Here is a 12,831-nt window from a genome sequence, read left to right as displayed (position 1 = left end):
CCATAGAGTAGAAAGAGAGGATTTTGACAGTTTCGCGCAGCTGATAAGTGTAATGATGCTACTTAATTAAAGGAATAATAGCAATAATCTCGATTCAGTTTTAGTACTAAATTTGTAATAGAATTTTATTACAACATTTAATTATTTATTTATTTCCTTTTTTAAATCTATCATTACAGACTAATCGAAATGTGATAGTAAAGAAAAAAATAAAACGAATAATCCTTAATGCTGCCCTTCAGACTCAAACTGCAATTGAACAAATCTATCTCATTCAAAAGACATTTAGGGTTGAGATTAAATTTTAAATCAATATAATTATTATATTTTAGAACTATGCCGTTATTTAAATATCGTCATCCATACTTATTTTGTTACAGTGGATTGTCAGTTTTCACAATACTATTGTTTGTAAATAACGACGCTTTAAATGCTATAAAAATACTAGCTAAAGGTATATATATTTTAGAGCGATTAGCTGACTAAATCTAAATCTAGCATCTCATCTCTCTATTATTAAGCCATCCAGGTGATGGTCCTTTTAACCAATTTGAGACTGTTGGCTCTGTCTTCCACGTAAGACAAAGACGTGATAATGTGTATAATTATGTATGTATAAGAAAAATCCTATAATTTTTAATTTAATAGCTATTAATTCTTTGTCATCGGCATTCAGATACAAAACATACTAACATAAAAAATACAAAGAAGTTACTTTACATTTTTCTAGAAATTTTTATGCACCATTCTTCCTCCTGACGTTAATCCCGGTTACATCCTCTCCTCTCTGGAGAAGTACCTGGGGTGCGCAATACGCATGTTAACCATGAATTGCTAGTAGGAAAAAACCTAACCAGCTGGCTCAGGCTGAGGACTCATCCCTCGGTCATACCTACTACCTTCCCTTCTTTTAAATAGGGCCTTCCAAAGGCAGGCGTAAAACTGAACTAATGCCAAGTTGTAAGTTTTTCATAATGGTCTTCATAATAATTGGGGCATGAATAAATTCTATGTATGAATGCATCAAAATCGGGTACGGATTTTCGAGTTGTCAGTTGTGTTGTTGACTTTTGTTTCAACAAATTCACATGGTTTAAATTAGTATCAAAACAAAACAAAAAATTAAACAGTATAAATGTTTTAATATCAATAAAAATATGTAAAAAAATACATAATCTAGCTAAGTAAGTAGTTAAATTTCATTATGCACTTAAATAAATGATTGCAAGGTTTAAGTTTCCTTATAAAAGTTTTCGTCATAAAAATATCAACTTAAATGAATATGCAATTTGTATATTAGGTACTGAAAAATTTTCCACGGTGATTTTACCGAACAAATAACGATGTCTTTTTATTATTGTCAAAGTGTGAATTATCACCTTATTGATAAAAAAAATAGTAATATAAATTTTTAACAAACTCATAGCACCTACAATTAAAAAAGTACGTTCTTCGAAAGAGAAGATCACAGACCAAAACCTTGTTTTTCTATTTTCTCTGAAGAGAAGATATATCTCCTTTCTTCTTTATCAAATCGAATATTAGTATTCGGGGATACTGAGCAAGCACGACATACTATTCATTCATAAATATTGTGCTGGCAGAGATGGCGAAGTCAGTTCGCAGGAGTATTCTGTGATAAAAAATATATAAATTAAGAAAGACTTACACTTAGTACTTTCTCGCGGTATGGTATTAATCAATAAGATTTCTTGCTCTTGAATAGTAATTAATACCTTAATAATTTATTTATTTTATTAATTAATAAAATATTATATTAAATTAAAGAATATTAGGTAACCAATATTATATTGGTTACATAATATTCTATTATATACTTATTATAACTAGTAGGTACTTTAGTAATTACATGATCTTCCCACTCTGCTATAATCGTTCAGGGGGACTGAATATCCCAGGGCGCAGCGAGGACGAAAACGATTATAATAATATGCAATAGTTTCGAGAGATTAAATGAAGACAGCGTTCTACTAAATAACATGATCACTGAGTTGAATATCCAAAAGTAAGAGGAGAGTAAATTTTGTTAGCTTCACGAATGGATGGATAAAATCAAATTAAATCAATTTCCTTTGGTTCAAAAATAAGTAACGATTTAAGTTTATAATTTGAGCATCTATTTATTCTTACTTTGACTAAATGGTTTTACAGACATTTTAACAACATTTCTATTAAGCTCATTGCCATGAGGATTAATTTTCATTTGTCCCTGAACAATGTTCATCATGGATGTATACGGACTATCTGTGTTCTGCTGCTTAAGAGAATTATCAACATTATTTCTTTGCTCATTTCTGTTAGTAACCTCATTATATATAGAACTTTTCATGGATACGTATGGATTAGATGACTGAGTTTGTTTTTGATTACCAGGACTAAATCCGTTTTGTGTTACTACAGGATCGTTGGGCTTTGATGTTAAACTAACATTTTCCGTTGGTGATACTACATCAGTTATTACTACAGAACCATTATCTAATGAATTGTTTCGTGCTACGTGCAGGCTATTTGATCTTGAAGAATTTCCCGCAGAATGAAGAGTTGAAGAACTACCTTTCATGTTTTCCATTTCTTTTGAAAACACTTCTTCACTTCTTTGAATTCTTTGAGCATGTGCTGTCAAGGGTGATGGATTGAGTTGAACGGACGATCCTGCTAGTGATCGACTGGGAGAATTTTCTGCAGGGGTGGATAATGTAGATATTTGTTTCTTCTCCATTCTGTTTGAACTCGTCTTTGTATTAACTTTTACTTCCATTGATCCATATGCGCTATCTTTAGTAGAACTATGTGAAGAACCTTCTTCTTTAACTCCATATCTTCTAACAACATTAACAGGTGCAACTGGTTCAATATTTTGTACGTCATAGGATAATGGATTTTTTTCTGCAGGTGTATGTTTTACTCCTTCAATAACTTCTCCAGTTCTAGGGTTAATATGTTTTTCTGTATCGTAACGAAGGGTCACTCTGTGACTTTCATCTATTGGATGAGGTCTTGACCGATCTTCCAACTCAACATCACTGTCGTCGTAAACACTGGGATCATAACTCTCCTCCTAAAAATTATAAAGAAATATTATTTGTGATGATGATATTTTGTGACCAAGTTTACGTCCGCTGGGTTTGTGTACATATATTTGTAAACTAAAAACGGTTTGAAACAACTCACCTCTTCATCAGCTTCTTCAATAACACTGTTTTGGATCCATTCTCTTATTCTTTGTTTCTTAACTTGACGATCGACTGTTGTTTCAATACCATTATCACGAAAATGTTTCAGGAGAATATTTTTTTCGTTAGGATCACTATGGAAACTGTACATCGACGGACATAATTCATCGATGTCTCCCCCAGCTAAAACATAAAAGAATTATTTTATTGTCATGAAAGTAACACGTTAATATATTTGGTACTTAGGCAACGTCAATATCGTAACTTACATCATTAATGTATGCAAATTTCTGGAAAATCTTACGGTCCAGAGCAGTTCAAAGCGATTCTACAGTTTTAATAATATTTGCATAAAAAGATTTATTTTACAGATATATCTACAATGGTTACTTACCAACTCTGTCTGTGTATCCTTTGGCCATCCATCTATCATCTAAATAACGAGATAATTCTTGGAAATTTGTAGCTCTTCTAAAGTCCCTAGGTTCAATAAATTTCTTGAACATTTTTTGTGCTCTTGAAGATACCATTTTCCAAAGTTTGGGTTGTTTTTTTAAAGGATTAGAGCTATTGTACCAGTTGAAGTAGCTTAAACAAAGTAATATAGTAATTATTTTAACAAGGGTACTCATCATTAATGTAAAACACTACAATTTTACTTGTAGTTTCGTTTACCTTACCTTGTGTACCTAGGGTCGTCAAACGCTGCTTTTTGCCAAGGTAAACATCCAGTCAAGCAAATGAAAATAACTATTCCAAACTGCCAAACATCGTGGGTAATTAGTGCTCTGGAAGTAAAGAAATAAACATACGTATGACTTATGGTTAGTAATGTTTACATTATTCGATAATTTACAATAGCGTTTACAAAACCATAAGAAATATCTTTACAGTATGGTTTAAATGTAAAATTTAAATACCAGTAATACTGAAAGCAATTCGGAAAATATCTGTAAAAAAGCTACAGACAAAATATGATATATGACGTCACACTTATTTTCTTTAATTATCTGCTATAGGTATCTTTTACTTACTTGTAACTACTATCCATAGCTAAAGACAATACTTCAGGTGGTGAATATGGCAACCATTCGTTTCTTCTTCTAACAACTGACTGAACTTTTCTAGTCTCACCAAAATCACAGAGCTTAATTCTAGAGAAATCTGACTTGAAAATAAGAATGTTGTCAAGTTTTACATCCCTGTGCACCAATTCTCGTTGGTGCAAATGCTCTAGAGCTGCTGATAATTGCTTTGCTACCCTCTTTGTATGGATCTCACCAATTCCAGTGTCCAACATGTTTGATGTTAAATCACCTGAAATAATTCAATACTGCATTATTATAATAAATAGCATTGATGATCAGCAAAGGCGCTTTGTGATGTGATTGATGTGATATATTAAATTCAATCACTGTTTGGCTGTTTTCCAATATTCAACTGAGAAACGAAAAGTAATCTAAAGAGAAACCATCGACATGATTATAATAAACCAAATACGTAATTAGTACTCATGGGAGTGAAAGTAGGTAAATTAAATTAAATTAAGTTTTAAATTTCAAAAAATTACCTAATGGAGCATATTCTTGACAAAAAACATAAAATCCCGCTGTCTCAAAGGCTACGTCAAACGTAGTGACAATATTTTTATGTGCACTTAAATGTAAACTATAATGAAATTCTCTGTAAAAATCTCTTATAGAGACATATGGCTTTGGAAGTGCTTTGAGAACAATTTCGGTATCCGAGGCTCTATGCTCAACAAGCAGAATTTTTCCAAACCATCCCTCACCAACTATTTGAAGTATGTCAAATTCTTCCACTAAACTCACCTAAAACAAAAGAATAATGAAAAGACTGTATCAGGAATGAATAAATAATGAAATATTAATATGTTTATAAAATATATTGTTGTACCTTTTCAAGCTCAAATTCTCTAATTTTATGAATTGAGCCCGTCAAGGCTCTTCTCGTACCATTGTTCATTGTTAATTAATAAAAATTTTCATGATATTATCTGAAATAAAAAAAAATTATGGCGAGGTTCACGAAACAATATATCAAGTTTATGCAAATATTATGTAAAAGCGTGCCTGTTGTATTAACCTATTGACCTAATCACGAACCAGGTGTGTTTATGTGCCCTAATATTGAAGCCATTACATTAAAATTTTCGGAGAGGTTTAGTACATCAGATGAATACGGATGGCTTAGAGCGTCCCCATTTCTCATGAAACCGTTGAGTGACTGGTCTTGGACGATAGCCAACAACTGATGTCTACTCCAGATCCAGACAGTGGTCCTGACGTCATTTTTTGACGTCACCGTTACTCACATCAAATGTTTTAAAGTTTATTATAATTTTTATGACGAAAACTATTAAAAAAAAACATTACAACAATATTGCTGAAGATTATATTGCTGTTGTATTGTTACATTCGCAATTTAACTATTTCTTTAAATATTTTGAATTTAAGTTGTTATTTATTTTGAGTTACCTATTTATTTTAAAAATTAATACAAGTTTCAAACTTAATCAAAGCTAACTTAATATTTGTAATTTGTGAAATATATTTATACTTCTTTTTTTTAAAATTAGGTCAACTCATATTTGAAATTGAATTTTAAATATGAGTTGCCCAAGCAAAGAGTTTTAGGTTTTCTCCCCCTAAAACTTAAAAGTCGAATTAAACTTGCCTAAGATTTTCATTTTGATATAGAGATATGATTGTAAAAAATTAAAAAATCTCACCTAATTTTATTAAAAAATTAACGTAAAATATTGCATGACAATTCAATAGAGAAAGGTATCAAAAATTAATAATGTTAACTACTATCTTTTATGTGCAGTAAGTATCTATAAGTTTTATCAATTAATAATGTTATATGAGATGTGAGACGAAACTATATTTTCAGACAGTCTTTATTTTGTTATTTTTTTAGATACACAACAATTACACACTTTATACTATTATATCAATAAATATCAGAATTATAAAAGCCGAGCGAGAAGAAACAACAGACCATGGCAGGTGCTTTTCTTCCGCAAATTATAAAAGTTATAAGAGGAAAAAAAAATATTGGTCTTTTTCTTTAGGAGATGGCTTGCAACCTTTAATCCCAGTTCTATCTTTGTGTTACTTAGATTTTTGTGACGAAACTTTGTCTACCCCAAAACGGATAAAGACGTGATATATGTTTGTGTCATATACCTATTCTATGTAGTGCATAGTATGGTTTTCATTACAACTTTTATCGTTTCATTGTCCTTATGGTGTTATAGTATCTGTATAAGATCTATATAGTTAATGACAACGCAGTATCCCCAAAATTTAATAACTTTAGAAAATATGTATTAAAATTATTTTATCTTAGGAATTGCAAAAATAAGTGCAGAATGGGATAGATAAAGTAACGAAGTTCTATTTACAGTTCAGATACTTCATTTCTAAAGTTCATTGTCCTACAAAAAGGTCAAAAAGGGCCCTTTTTTGACCTTTTTGCCCTTTACTTTCGGAAAATCCGATTGAAATATCATGCTCTCAACATTGTATTATGGAAATTACCAGACTAAAAAGGTATTATTCCCTAGTACTTATAAGGTTCACAATACACTTGGACCGATTCCAGATATTTAATCTATTTATATCACTTGAAAGTCACATAGTATTTGTTATGTCACATACAATAATGGCAAATTTTCACTTTTATGTATATTGTAAGTGCTTCCAGTATAAGCGGTGCCACTTTCGTACACTCCAGTTACGGTTGGGCTGAACGGGCAGGGCGACCGGCGCTAATGTCTGAACTGGCAGCGCGTACGCAGCGACTCCCGGGAGGCTATTTTCGTGCTACTGCACATACAAAAATCAATTCGTGACGGAAATGTTACGATCAACGACCTGGTAAATGAAAAATAAATTAACAATATTTACACCTGCATATGCAATTATGATTTCACAACTTCAGCTGTTAAGCAGGTCAGTATTTTATAGTAAGGGGCAAAGTTTTTATTAATATTGGGAAGATTTCTGATTTAATGTTTAAATGTAACATTTTATTTATCATGGTTATTTTTGAGAAACAATGATTTGAATCCAGTTTTGAAAAACTCTGAATTTGTTGTATACTATTACATAATTGGACAGACGCCTTACTAAAATTCAAATGCCTTTACATGCTTAATTGCAAAATAGATATGAAAATTTGTCAACATTAAATTAGAATGTGAATGAAAAAAAGGCAATTTAGTTCACTTTAAGTAAATATTTATTAGACTATTTGGTATATATTGTATTATAATTGAAAATAAAGACCTTGATCAAATGGGGACGTCCTGGTAAAAGGTCAGGTCAAGAGTACCTAACCGAAACTGACGAGCTTTCACGAAGACACTTATGAATGTGGACGAAGTGGAATAAATATACAGGGATTGTGGCAAGTGAAAAGATATAGTGTCTTCGGGAATGTATGAAAATAGATAGACGAAAATGTATGATACGTTATTTAGCTTATTTAACTCGCGACTAACGGTTAAGAAACTATATATTTTAAGCTAGAGATTGTATCTAATCTGTATGTTTAAAGATAAATTATAAAACCCATATCTCTCCCAAAAACAATATTTTATTTAGAGAAATTTAGAGAATTCACGTCATTTCAATAAATTAAATTTAAGTTCAATCTTTTATATGAATATTTGCGACAAACTACAAACTACTTATGTTAAAGAAACTTGAAACATTTTTTTACTTGGCTGGAACTTGGAGAATACTATGAAGTAAAACTGCACATATGGTTGAAACGGTTGATAAGGTGCCGTGTTGTGGTTCCCAGCACCAATAGAAAAAAGAATAGGACCACTCCATCTCTTTCCCATGTATGTCGTAAAGGGCGAATAAACTTGGGATTCTTCTTTTAGGCGATGGGCTGGCAACCTGTCACTATTTGAATCTCAATTCGATCATTAAGCTAAACAGTTGAACGTGGCATATTGGTCTTTATGAGGCTGTTGGCTCTGTCTATTCCGCAAAGGATATAAACGTAACGGTATGTATGGTTGATAAATCACTGACAAAACTTGGATGAAAAGAAACAAAAACATAATTATCCCGTGTTATTCTTTTTTTTCTAAAACTACGTTATTACTATTACTACTTCTAATATACGGCCAGTGGCAATTTAGATTTGTGCAAAATGGATAGGTAGGTTGGTTAATTTATTTACAAATTTGTTTATTTAGAAATACACAAATTCGATCGATTTCCCGACTTTAGTGTTGTAAAAATATTGTCGATGGTACACGAAAGAGAAAAAAGACAAAACCATTTTGGTAAGTTAAAGCGAGAAACTATGAGAAGCATATGAGAAGCTACTTAACAGATGATGCATGCCGTCAAGAAATTGACATTGACGTTTATTTGTCGTACGTAAACAAATAATAACAATCGACTGTTGCAGTACAAGCAACCGAACATCTGATTTTTTGCCCAGATTTTTAGTTTATTATTTGTTTATCATTTAAAACAAATTTAAATTTGTGACATACTCACTGTAAAACGAATACCTTGGTAAGTTACCAATATCTTTATATGAAATGTGATATTTTTTATTTTTATGTATTTAGTGTTATTATTATGTATCTGCTGCCTTTTTATTAAAAAATAATATCAAAGTAGGCTATGAATATAGGTATTTACGTACCTTTCTACCAGTCATTTCGTATTGTATGTATGAGTAGTATCTGAAACAACAGATTTTTTTGACTGATCTAAAAGTTGCCTCTGGAAGGTTTTCATAAATGCCCTTTTATGCTAATATCATAATACCAGTTGGTAAATAGGGCTCATCACCTCTTCTTGAATCAGAAAAAAAAATGAACAGAGCCATTTTCATTGTCTTTTAATTTTTCTTTTTGCTATTTACATCAGGTTGATATTGGACCCTTGTCACATCATTCCACTAGCGTTAATCCCGGTTGCATCCTCACCTCTCTTGAGTGCAGCCCGAGTTGTGCCAATGACCACTGTTCTGGATTGGGTTAGTTTATTTTTTACTGGAAGGAACTCCCATCCAACCACCAAAACCTGTGCATCAGAAAATAACACTGAAATATGGTTTCACATCCAGTTGCCTGTATGGACAGGTTTTAACTTGTAAATGTAAACTTGGGATTATTCTTGGAGGCTAGCACTATTTGAATCTCAATACCATCATTAAGCCATACAGATTAATGTGACCTTTCAGACTTTTCAAGACTGTTGGCTTTGCCTACCCTGCAAGAGATATCGACATGAATATATGTATGTGTGTACGTTCAGATGTATGGCATAATGATGGAAATGAGATTCAAATAGTGACAGGTAGCTACTCTATCGCCATAAGAGGGTTGGCTAGCAATCAAACTCAGAAAAGAATCATTTGTGGAATATGATTTGAACCTTTTCTATCATGTGTCTTATACTTTTTATTCAGGCAGTTTAGCTGCTCAATTACTGATGCTTGATTACAATGTTAGCCGTTGTACCCTTTTACGCTACTTATCTTTTGTAGTAGTAACTAATAACCTGTCAATGTTGATTTAAGGACAAAAACACATAGACACTATAAACCCAATGTTTTCAATTTGGAACTGACTTTTTGAAATCTTCTAATTAAAAAAATGCATTACCATTTTCCAGTTAATATTCATGCAGATATATGCAAAAAAAAATTTGCCATAATTCTTTGTATGGATCTTGTTGACAGCACTTTGATTGCTACTCATATATATGTACATAATAAAATTACGTATTTATCTGATTTTATCCTAATCTAATTCGACATTTCGATCAGACATCCCACCACCACCAGCCATGACTCTACCAACCGTCTGGTTTTACAAGCCCAATCACGGGAGGAATGAGATTCAGAGTGAGATATTCATCGCTGGCTGGCTCTGTCTACTTCATAAGGGATAAAGACGTGATACGTATGTAAGAGTAGAAATTTCTAACCAAGTTGGTACCACTTACATAAGCGTATATAAGTAAACGTATTTAAATATACGCTATCTGAACCTAATTTAACCTGTAATCACGGGTTTAATTAGTAGAATGTTAACCTTTCACTGAGCCATAAATTTTAATTACTAGCCGATGCTACCGTATTTGCAACCCACTGTTTTATTACAGAATGTTGGTACGTCTAGTACTATTATATATTAGCGACCCGCCCTGGCTTTGCAAGAGTGCAATACGGATGTTTAGACTCTAATCTACCTCCTAAATCAGTATATATTAAAAGAACCCACAGCAAATAAGGTTGGAAAGTTTATATATTTAAGCGTACATACGGACAGACAGCATGAAACGACTTGTTTGTACTATGTGGTAATTTAGGAATGGAAGAAAAAGTTCTGCGACAAAAAGCATACTGTTCTGCGACAAATATTTTATTTTAATATAATTAGAAATGTTACCTATGCAGGTACCTTTCTTGAAGGATAAAAGATTAATAAAAAAAAAGTTTAATTAGTATAGCGAACAATTTAAACAGATTAACTCCGAAGTAAGTTCGATTTAATGTATATATGTAGATGACGACCACCTAAGACACAGGTTAATTATGCACTGGTCATTAAAAAAACACTATTGAATATGCCATTTTCTAGACAATAATACTCTTACTAACTCTTCTTACTCGATACAAGGAATGCCAATTTAAATGTTGACATGTTATTAGGAAGGTGACAGGCCATTGTGAGTCTATTAACACAATTAAATATCGTTTAGCCCGTATAATTGAAGTAATTCAACGATCTCTATGATATGGTCTGGCTCTAGATATTACATACATGTTTAAACTATTACGGTTTTCTTGCTATTTGGCTATTTTCACTTCTACATTTCCATGTGGAATTAAAAATTAGGGTTACATAGCCAAATGGCAAAAAAGCGTGGTTTTTACACGATGATGAGATACTTTTTTTAACTAGCTTTCACATGCAAGTCCGTACGTCGGTAAGCAAAAATTACTGTTGATTTTATTCCCGACGAAATTAGCAAAAAGTAACTTGGATCCTGGTGGCCATGGTGTGAACTATATGCGCACCAAGTTTCTTAAGAATCAAGTAATTGATTTATGTGTGAAAAGGTAACAAAAAAAAAACAAACATGCTTTCGATAAAAATTGGGTTTAAATCTGAATATAATGGGATCGTGAGTCTAAAGTGAAAGATAAGGTCCTCTTGCCTTTTTCTCAATAACAGTACTTAGTTCACGGGCATGTTAACTACACAGTTAGTGTACTAAGTACCCCGCTGAGTTTTCGAGATCTAGCAAACTGTTTGACGTTAAAACTGACCAATTAGCAACGACTACCGACTGCGATAGCGTGGCTACCGGTTGTAAATAAGCTTGCGGTGTTTATATGCTCAATAGTCAAGTGATCTGATTTTCACAAGATTAGGTTTGTGCATCGATAAATTAATTATAATTAATATTGGATTCTATAACGCATGTTGGACTTTACTTGGTAAACTTTTAGATAGAATAAATGTACATTGGAAAATATGTAATATTCCAATGTACATATAATCACGTGTATATCCCTTGCAGAGTAGACAGAACCTACAGTTTTGAAAATACTGAAAGGCCACTTTTAGCTGTATGGCTTAATGATGAAATTGATATTCATATAGTGACAAGTTGCTAGCCTATTGACTACAAGAAGATTTTCAAGTTTCCTTTCACCTAGTCGCCTTTAGTAACTGTAAGTATTTTTTCGTAAATCCTACGTTATCGTAAAAATTAAACTGTAAAATTTCCTTTACATCTGTTAGAATTTAAGTAACCGACAAAATTAACTGTGAACTATCTTGCGTCCTCCTTTTCTGTGGCATCGTGTGTTATTGACAAAAATAAACAATAAGATGACGATTACTTTGCGAATCGTTTGAAGGTCCGTAATAATCCTAGAAGGGGTCGTGTGCGCCTGCGCCGTTAGTCTGATGCACGCTGAGATGCTAGACGATTTAATTAACGTATTGTGAGCGCTATTAACGTGCTTCTGTTAAGGCGATTTGAAAAGCTTAGTGCGAGTTCTATACTGAGTAAACCTATACGATGTGAAAAGGTTTGAATGAAATATTGTTCTCAAAACATATCATTTAATACACAAAATAGAAAGAGGATAGAGGCCACACATTTGATGTAAATTATTAACTAATTTCCAACCAAACTAATTGTTTTTTGAGTATCAGAGACAAAGGAATACACTGGCTTTTGATTATATTTTTTTTTTAATTAAAAGCTTTTCTTTATTGTATACCAATAAAAAAAAATTGGTATACAATAAAGAAAAGCTTTGACCAAATGACAATAAACTCCTGTTTTAAAGTCGATCTAAACTAATTTATACCAATGAATTGATGTTTGCTTCTTTTCCGTGTATTTTTCTTTGTCATCAATCTCACTTGCGATTAGAAATATAAATAAGTTAACGCAATATAATTTTATTACCAAAAGCTTCCGTGATATCAACTTTCTTAAGACAAGAACTTTTGACTTTCACATATTCATGGTGCGAAATAATTAACATTACTTTTGGTTTAACAAATGTATGAACCGATCACCTATTTGACATGCAGATAACAGTA

At 32.1% G+C, this 12,831-nt stretch overlaps 2 protein-coding genes across 7 annotated transcripts in view; one reads left to right on the top strand and one right to left on the bottom strand.

The window, feature by feature from the left end:
* Window positions 1-1,219: 1,219 nt before the first annotated feature.
* On the bottom strand, window positions 1,220-6,974 carry LOC106139212 (serine/threonine-protein kinase meng-po). 2 transcript variants are annotated; one of them, XM_060946537.1, is made up of 9 exons: window positions 6,761-6,974; window positions 5,112-5,211; window positions 4,765-5,026; window positions 4,229-4,511; window positions 3,875-3,982; window positions 3,589-3,782; window positions 3,193-3,377; window positions 2,327-3,079; window positions 1,220-1,633 (listed from the first exon to the last, which is right to left on the bottom strand). In XM_060946537.1, exons 2-9 carry the CDS (start codon window positions 5,178-5,180, stop codon window positions 1,616-1,618), a joined length of 1,872 nt encoding a protein of 623 aa, XP_060802520.1. In that variant the 5' UTR covers window positions 5,181-5,211; window positions 6,761-6,974; the 3' UTR covers window positions 1,220-1,615. The 2 variants fall into 2 exon arrangements, with proteins under 2 accessions (XP_060802520.1, XP_060802519.1); XM_060946536.1 differs by having other exon boundaries at window positions 1,220-3,079.
* A 1,653-nt stretch (window positions 6,975-8,627) lies between these two features.
* The window catches only part of LOC106139214 (protein N-terminal asparagine amidohydrolase), a 76,550-nt gene continuing 72,346 nt past the window's right edge, over window positions 8,628-12,831 (top strand). For 3 of the 5 annotated variants that reach the window (XM_060946584.1, XM_060946578.1, XM_060946581.1), the window contains exon 1: window positions 8,628-8,764. The gene's annotated coding sequence lies outside the window, so the exon portion shown is untranslated. Of the gene's footprint in view, window positions 8,765-9,124; window positions 9,234-12,831 lie in introns of all 5 variants that reach the window. The other 2 variants (XM_060946580.1, XM_060946582.1) reach the window with 1 other exon arrangement.

This window comes from Amyelois transitella, chromosome 11 (assembly GCF_032362555.1).
Source record: "Amyelois transitella isolate CPQ chromosome 11, ilAmyTran1.1, whole genome shotgun sequence".
Classification (NCBI taxonomy): Eukaryota; Metazoa; Arthropoda; class Insecta; order Lepidoptera; family Pyralidae; genus Amyelois; species Amyelois transitella.
This window is presented reverse-complemented; position numbering and strand designations above follow the sequence as displayed.

Bases quoted from the DNA above. Each gene is read 5' to 3' on its own strand.
- LOC106139212 (XM_060946536.1), bottom strand. From the start codon at position 5,180: ATGAACAATGGTACGAGAAGAGCCTTGACGGGCTCAATTCATAAAATT. The intron at 5,027-5,111 runs GTACAACAATAT...CTTTTGTTTTAG, and splicing joins GAGAATTTGAGCTTGAAAAG to GTGAGTTTAGTGGAAGAATT. The intron at 3,983-4,228 runs GTAAGTAAAAGA...CTTTACTTCCAG, and splicing joins GCTATGGATAGTAGTTACAA to AGCACTAATTACCCACGATG.